At 35.2% G+C, this 7,682-nt stretch overlaps 1 protein-coding gene across 4 annotated transcripts; it reads left to right on the top strand.

Annotated features, from left to right (window-relative positions):
• The first annotated feature begins 6,516 nt into the window (after window positions 1-6,516).
• LOC116844642 (cytochrome c oxidase assembly factor 3, mitochondrial) lies at window positions 6,517-7,639 on the top strand. Of its 4 annotated transcripts, none has more exons than XM_032816461.1 (3): window positions 6,517-6,677; window positions 7,157-7,247; window positions 7,322-7,639. In XM_032816461.1, exons 2-3 carry the CDS (start codon window positions 7,238-7,240, stop codon window positions 7,600-7,602), a joined length of 291 nt encoding a protein of 96 aa, XP_032672352.1. In that variant the 5' UTR covers window positions 6,517-6,677; window positions 7,157-7,237; the 3' UTR covers window positions 7,603-7,639. The 4 variants fall into 4 exon arrangements, with proteins under 4 accessions (XP_032672352.1, XP_032672353.1, XP_032672354.1 ...); XM_032816462.1 differs by having other exon boundaries at window positions 6,518-6,653; XM_032816463.1 differs by having other exon boundaries at window positions 6,538-6,762.
• Window positions 7,640-7,682: the final 43 nt, after the last annotated feature.

Genomic DNA, 7,682 nt, shown 5'->3' with positions numbered 1-7,682 from the left:
AAAGAGTATCAGAACTGCAAAAAAAATGGCACATTTTGAAATATTGTGTTCCAAGACTTGGCGCCTCAAAACACATCGGTTCGAATCTCGGCTTAGTTATTTAGCGGGAAATCGAAACATTTCGGTTGTTACTCGTCTTAATAATTTAATGTGTTGTCTGTAATTTGTCGAAATTTAATTTGTCGTCTTGTCAACAATAAACGCGTATGCATAAGAAAATATCTCCGAAGAGATATTGTGTCGTATATAATACGACATAACAAGTTATAAATTATATTAATCAAACAATATATATAGAGCATACATAGGGTATATGTAAAACATTTATAGAAAATAAAAAAGCATATATAACATATACAGATCATATAAATATGACATGTTGAAATATATCAATTTAATGTATCATCAATCCGACGAAAAGGAAGCCGAGTCGAAATTTCAATTGGCCATTGTTATGCAAGAATGATCCAATTCAAAAAATTATAAGTTTTTATCAATGGATACTTTATTCAATCTTTTTAAACTAAACAAGAAAAATGCAAACCTTATAGATGTTTGAAATGAATTAAAAAACAGTTTTTTTATTTTTTACCAATCACGTCTTTTTGCACATTTTTCTAAAGATTGAGCTAGTCAGTTCTCTTAAAAAAAATGAAAATGTTTGACTCGTTGAATTATTGCGAAAATCTCACAGCTAAATTCTTTGGTTGGATCATTCTTACGTAACTCCGGCGAAATGCAAATTCCAATTCTTACTTTACTTCTCGTCGGACTCAATGCGATTTACGTCTACGTGCATGCAATCTACGTAAAGTGACGCTTTGTGTCTACTATATGAGCGTCTAAATTGAGCGCTCACCATTGCGCGTCGTCTCACGGTGTCCAGGGTCCACTAGCCATCCTGTCACTGCATCTGACACTGCAATGGTCTTCGCGTCCCACGTCGTCTGTAATTCACTCCCGACCGCGATAATCTAACGAAGGTTTCACGAAAAATCCCGTCTCTCTTAGGGGATACACTCCGAGTTGCAAATTGTGTATGAAATATCATGAACTGCATCTTCGAGGAAATGTCGGCTTTTCGGATAAACGACGAGTATGTTCGACGAATTCAGCAACAGTCCGATCGAGTTGTAATGTATCGTTTTGATATACGCTTTGATACATGCGCGACTCGAATCGCTTACGAAGAAAACGGAATCAGTGAGCGAAGAGAACACGCGACGCGAATCGAAGACCGATCTCGCGAAATCTTTTGACGCGAAAGAAAATTTTCTTTGGGCGAAGTAATCTGTGCGAGATTCTCACGTACGACGCGAAATGTCCCTAATATGACGTTTCGATGGTGCAACGTAGTAGGCTGCAATACAGCTCCGCAACATTTTTGCGGAGACAATTCCACAATACTTTTGCGGATAATAGCTCCGCAATATTTTTGCGAAGACAATTCCGCAATACTTTTGCGGATAATAGCTCCGTAATATTTTTGCGAAAACAATTCCGCAATACTTTTGCGGATAATAACTCCGCAATATTTCTGCAAAGTTCGCTCGCGATACTTCCGCGAATGAAAAATCGAAAACTGAAAATAGCGACGATAGAGAAAAAGATTTATTCCGAATTTACGCGAGAAAATGTTATTGTTATTGCGTGAGACGTCTGTCTCTTCAACGTACCTGAAATTCGCGAAAACCTTTCCCCGCAATATTTTTACGAAGTTCGCTCGCGACGCTTCTGCAATTTCGATTCGACAAAATTTGCAAATCTATCAAATTAATAATCACGAATGCAAATGAAAAATCGAAAATTGTGAAAATAGGGACGACAGAAAAAAAGATCTATTCAAAGTTTATGCGAAAAAAAATTTATCTTTATCGCGTGAGACGTCTGTCTCCTCAACAAACCTGAAATATTCACGAAAACTGGCGATATTTTTACGAAGACAATTCCGCAATATTTTTGCGGATAACAGCTTCGCAATACTTTTGCGAAGACAATTCCGCAATATTTTTGCGGATAACAACTTCGCAATACTTTTGCGAAGACAATTCCGCAATATTTTTGCGGATAGCAGCTCCGCAATGCTTTTGCGAAGACAATTCCGCAATGTTTTTGCGGATAACAGCTCCGCAGTTTTTTGCGAAGTTCGCTCTCGATTCTTCCGCAAATACGAACCGGTTAAATTCGCAAATTTATCAAAACATATAATCGAAAATGCGAGCATGAATGAAAAATCAAGAACTATGAAAATTGCGACGATAGAAATGAAGATTCTATTCAAAATTCACGCGAAAAAAAATATTATCGCGTGAGGCACCTGTTTTGTTCGATGAAACTCGTCGCGCGCCGCGTAAATAAACAAACAATTGCTCGTATATGATTTGTATACATCGCGTTTTTCGCGAGGGATCAACGCTCGCTAACATTATTTATTGTTCCGCGTTAGAAAATTCTAAATAAAAAATTGAAACTTGAAAATTTTCCGAGATTGTGAAATTAATTTCGCGAGCAATTTAAAAAATCACGTTAGATCGCTTTGCGCAGGCGCCGTACGATAACGAATTTTATTTAATGACGCAAGCGACGCAAGTTTACAAGAGAAAAAATTGAAAAAATTAACGACCGGCGGAAGATCTATCGAAGCGGGTGATGTGATTGCGCATTTTCTGTAGCGCAATCTTTATGGCGTAATGTTTGCGCGTTAGCGCACTAATCGCGACACTTGAAAGATCGCATTCAATAAAACTGAATAATTTTACAAAATTTTAAATTTGCTAAATTAATTTAGTAATTCAGAGCGTATACTCGATACTTCAATGGCAGTTGGAAGAGAAATACTTGAAAATTTGCCAAATTTATGTAAAAATGCATTATTACAAATATTATTATTTGTAAAAGCGATCTTTCAAATTTTCGAGCAATATGCTTTATTGGACGGCACATACACACACACTACACCACAGCAAAGTAAATCGCATTGATTTATAAACATGCATTATATGGAAAGACTTTTTGTCTTTCTATTACCAATTTATTTTCTTATTTGACTCACCGATCCGCCGATCAGGGCAGCCACGTTCTGCTTTCGTTTCTGGAACAGAAAAATGTTTCACCGATTAGATTCGTGCACTGATGTCGGTTTGAGTAAAAAAGTTTGAAATATTAAAAAAAAATAAGCGCGCAATATTTTTCACGCTTTCACGGAGAGTTTTTCGGAATGCATTCACATTTAAAGTGTTCCATTTTCCTTTTTCTCGATGTTTCACGAAAATTTCTTAATTAAAACCAATCAACATTTTTCAAGTGGTGATGTTACTCAAGAAAAATTTTCCCCGCATGTAATTACGATTTAACGCGATCTTTGACTCGATTCAAATTATCTCGATTTCGAGCAAAAGAATTATCAATCTTATTAGATTTCTAATGCTAATTAAGGAAACTAACCTTCGAGCTAACCCCGCTTGGCCCGAGTCGGATCCTCAGACGCAGCAGCCCCTAAGAGTCGGCTGGTCGTCTACTTCGTCTCTGCAACAGAAAGCAGATTTAATTTAATATTACACACGACAATGGAGGCATTAAAGAACCTGATTCCAAACAAAAAAATTTCCAGTTTTATCAGATTTTTAATTATGAATTCAAATAAGTGAAACTCACCTTCGCGCCAACTCTGCCAGACCCGAGCCGGATCCTCCAACGCAGCATCCCCTTAGAGTCGAATGCTCGTTTCTGTAACAAAAAGCATATTTAATTTAGTATTAATTCGTTGCATGACAATGGAAGCATTCAGGAACTCGATTCAAAGTAAGGAAATGTTTAGTTTTGTCGGATTTTTAATTACAAATACAAATCAATGAAGCTCACCTTCGAACCGACTCAGACAGGCACGAGCCGAATCCTCCGGCGCATTTCCATTTCCCAGGCATCGCATCCTCTAGAGTCGCGTGACTGCGTCTTCTCTATTAGATCTCTGTAACAGAAATTTAATATAAGTTATTATCAATTAGTAATTTAATAAATTATTATTAGTTACATACGATAGCAAGACGAGAAAAAGAAATTGTCGTAACGGCACGTTCGAGTTCCTTCTCGCAATAAAAAATGCGCAATAAAAAATAATTAAACGATAACTGAATAAAGAAATAATAATACCCGATTAATTAATAGATAATGAATAATGTCTGATCGACAAGCGTATAATAATATTCGGTAGTATCAATTAATTATTATTAATTATTAATTATTATTAATTATAATACACAGAATTGTTCAATCAAATCAATGCCGATTAAATATTATCATTATCCGTTTATTATTCGAGTATTATTACATCTTTATTCGGTTGTCATTTAATTATTGTTATTGCGTATTGGAAAGCAACTCGAGCGTGCCGTTACGACGATTTCCTTATCTCGTTTTGCTGTCATGTGTAATGTTGTAAAAATATCAATTAAATTCGCCTCAATTTAATAACTGATTTGAGTAAATAATTTCTAATTTAATTAATTGACGATTAATATAAGCTTATTCAATTAAAAATATTTTAATTAATCACTGACTTCAAGAAATCTAATTAAAAATCATTCACTTAACGATTGATTTGAAAGAATTCAATTAAAAACTGTTGAATTAACTGTTGATTAAAACGAACGAAAGTAATTAAAGATTATTCGAATAACGATTGAACATAGTCAATGTAATTAAGGGTTATATTTATTTATCTGACAATTATATGTATTTAATTGACAATTGATATAAGCAAATTTAATCGAAAAGCGCAGACGATAAGCAAATTTAATCGAAAAGACGATTGACCAATCGATGTCAATCAAAATTGTAATTATAGTTATTTACATTGCTAGTAACCAATCAAGCTGAATATATACTTACACACATATATATATATATATATATATATATATATATATATATATATATATATATATATATATATATTTCTTATATCAATTGTCAATTAAATAACTCTTAATTATATTGACTATGTTCAACTGTTAATCTAATAATCTTTAATTACTTTCGCTCGTTTTAATCGTTAATTCAACAGTTTTTCATTGAATTCCTTCAAATCAATCGTTAATTAAATGATTTTTAATTGAATAAGCTTATATTAATCATCAATTAATTAAATTAGAAATTATTTACTCAAATCAATTATTAAATTGAGGCGAATTTAATTGATATTTTTGCAACTCTGATTACACACGACAGTAATACGAGGTAAGAAAATTGTCGTAACGGCACGCTCGAGTTGCTTCCCAATACGTAATAGAAATAGTTAAATGACATCCGAATAAAGAAATAATAATACTCGAATAATAAATGGATGATGATAATATTTGATCATGGAACTCAATCCCGACGTTTCTCTATTTAACAAGTAAAACAGTAAATAAAAGTTTTAACAAGTAAAAAAGTAAATAAAACGCAATAATTACCTGCTGCGGTAAAGCCTGTAACACCTACTCGCGTAATAAGTACGCGTCTTAACTCGTGTTAATTATCAGTTTAATTGTGGCGACGTTAAAATGCGGTATTAAAAATCGGCGCGAAATAACTTCGAAAATAACGCGGCGGCTCCCGCGACGTGCTCGCCTCGGCGGCTGGTAGGGTAGTGGCGCGACTCCCGAGCACGTGCTCGCGCACGCGTGCTTACCTACCCGCCTCCCCCCCCCCGCGCCCTCAGTCGGCAACCGAGCGAGCTGTTACGCCGGTCTGTTTACCTAGGCCCGTATTCTGAGTTCTCTTTTAACGATAAAAAAAGTCTCTAACAGAAGCTTAGAATCCACCTGATTGGCTGAGAAGTTACATTACGATAAGGCTCTTTTATTGGTAAACAAGGATTCAGAATATGCTCTAGCTTTTGTTGAGCCTAAAGTTTTCGTTAGAGCCATTACCTAGGTATTGCATTTCTCTCTCTTTCTCTCTGATTGTCATCGCATTTCTAATTTCTATTCAATAAATTCGACAATCGCCCGATTCTATTGCTACTTGGTCGAGTCGATGTTATTAGCAAATGTAAGGGACGTCGGCGCGACACGTCGCGACAAGCACCGGCCGCATATACCGCGAGGAGAAACTAGAAGATTACTTACAAATGACGTCTTCACGATACGCCCCGGCGATCGCACATCGCTATTCTCGACACTCCCGAGACTTATTAACGCGCGAGGCGCACTTTCGACGGATAAAAGACGCAAGAAATACAGAGCGATGTGGATCGATGTGTATCCATGGATGCTGCTTGGCGCGAAAAGATCGAGCATTTCAAGCGATTGAACGTCTGTCCTTTTCTAACTTACTATCATTATACGGAAGTACAACGGGCACGAACCAGGCGCATTGTATCGTTACCACCGCGAAAATGCACCTAACGAACGTAGTAAAGGCGCACTTTGTTAGATGGCGTCTCGAAAATGCGCCTAGCCAAATGAAAATTTTATCGGCGAAAATGTACGTAAGTGGAACGTAGTTTCATATAAAAAAATGTGTGCAGGTGGCGTATCGAACAGTCGTGAAAATCATAGTCGGCCAAAACACCGGCGTGACCGCTTTCTTAGGCTTCTCTCTGATAACATATATATTAAGAACGAGACAACTCCACAAATTGCGAAGACTCACAATTGTGACAATCCAAAGTGAATCAAACGATTGCACTTATCGTATGTAATTGCAGATTTTATTATTATTCCTCAGTATCGAACGTTGTTTAATAAACTAATATTGTTATACGATATCCATATATGTGTCAGTAATATTAAAGTTATAGCTAACTTAACCTAAAAATTAATTTCAAAAGTAGATTTATCATATATCCTAAGTAAAATATAATATTATATTCCCCTGTAATTGGTTGAAAGATTTGCTACAAATGTTATTAAATTGTAATTTACGTTGTGAGTGATGTTTTATATATTTTAGATTTGAAAAATCGCAATAAAACCTAACCTAACTCTAACATAATCCAAATTTACTATAATGCGAGTCAGTTAGATAATTTCTGATGTAATATATAGGAAAGATATTTCTAATACTTGATTCAAATACACTAACTCACTCTACATTTGTGTGAGCTTAGAATATGATATAAACACTATTATAAGAAAAATGATGTTAAGATATATTATTTTCTGTTTAACAGGTATTGACAAGCAAACACACTACAGGTTGTGAAAAAAAGGACCAGGCATTTATAATTAATCAAGGGAACTGGTGTGTGGAAATGGGTTCTGGTGAATGATCTAAGTTTTACATTTTATATTATGTTCTTTTTGCATACATGTGGAATTAATTACTTTGTTTGTAGAGAATAGACTTGATCAGAGTGAGAGTATGCCAAAGGTTGACCTGTTGAGAGACGTTTCAAGGTTCAAGTCTACAGATGTGGTTTATATGAAACGTTTAGAGAAAGAGAATTTGAAAAGAGCTAAGAGAGTACAAGGATATCGCATAGCTAATAATCGTATGGGAATTTCATTGGCACTTGGAGCCCTAGGAATTTACACGTATACAATATACACTTTTAAGCAAGAAAAATTCCTGGATGATTTCGAGAAGCCTGAGAAAACGATCGAGAAGGTTGCATAAAGTAGAAGCTTGTGTAGAAGATAAAGCTTGTGTGTGAAGATAAAAAATAAATGGAAACTAGTTGATTGTTGACAATTTTC

Source organism: Odontomachus brunneus, unplaced genomic scaffold (genome assembly GCF_010583005.1).
Source record: "Odontomachus brunneus isolate Ranch 3 - 2012 unplaced genomic scaffold, Obru_v1 Obru_scaffold_044, whole genome shotgun sequence".
Taxonomy (NCBI): domain Eukaryota; kingdom Metazoa; phylum Arthropoda; class Insecta; order Hymenoptera; family Formicidae; genus Odontomachus; species Odontomachus brunneus.
Note: the sequence above shows the minus strand (reverse complement) of the source record. Positions and strands in the feature narration are given on the sequence as shown.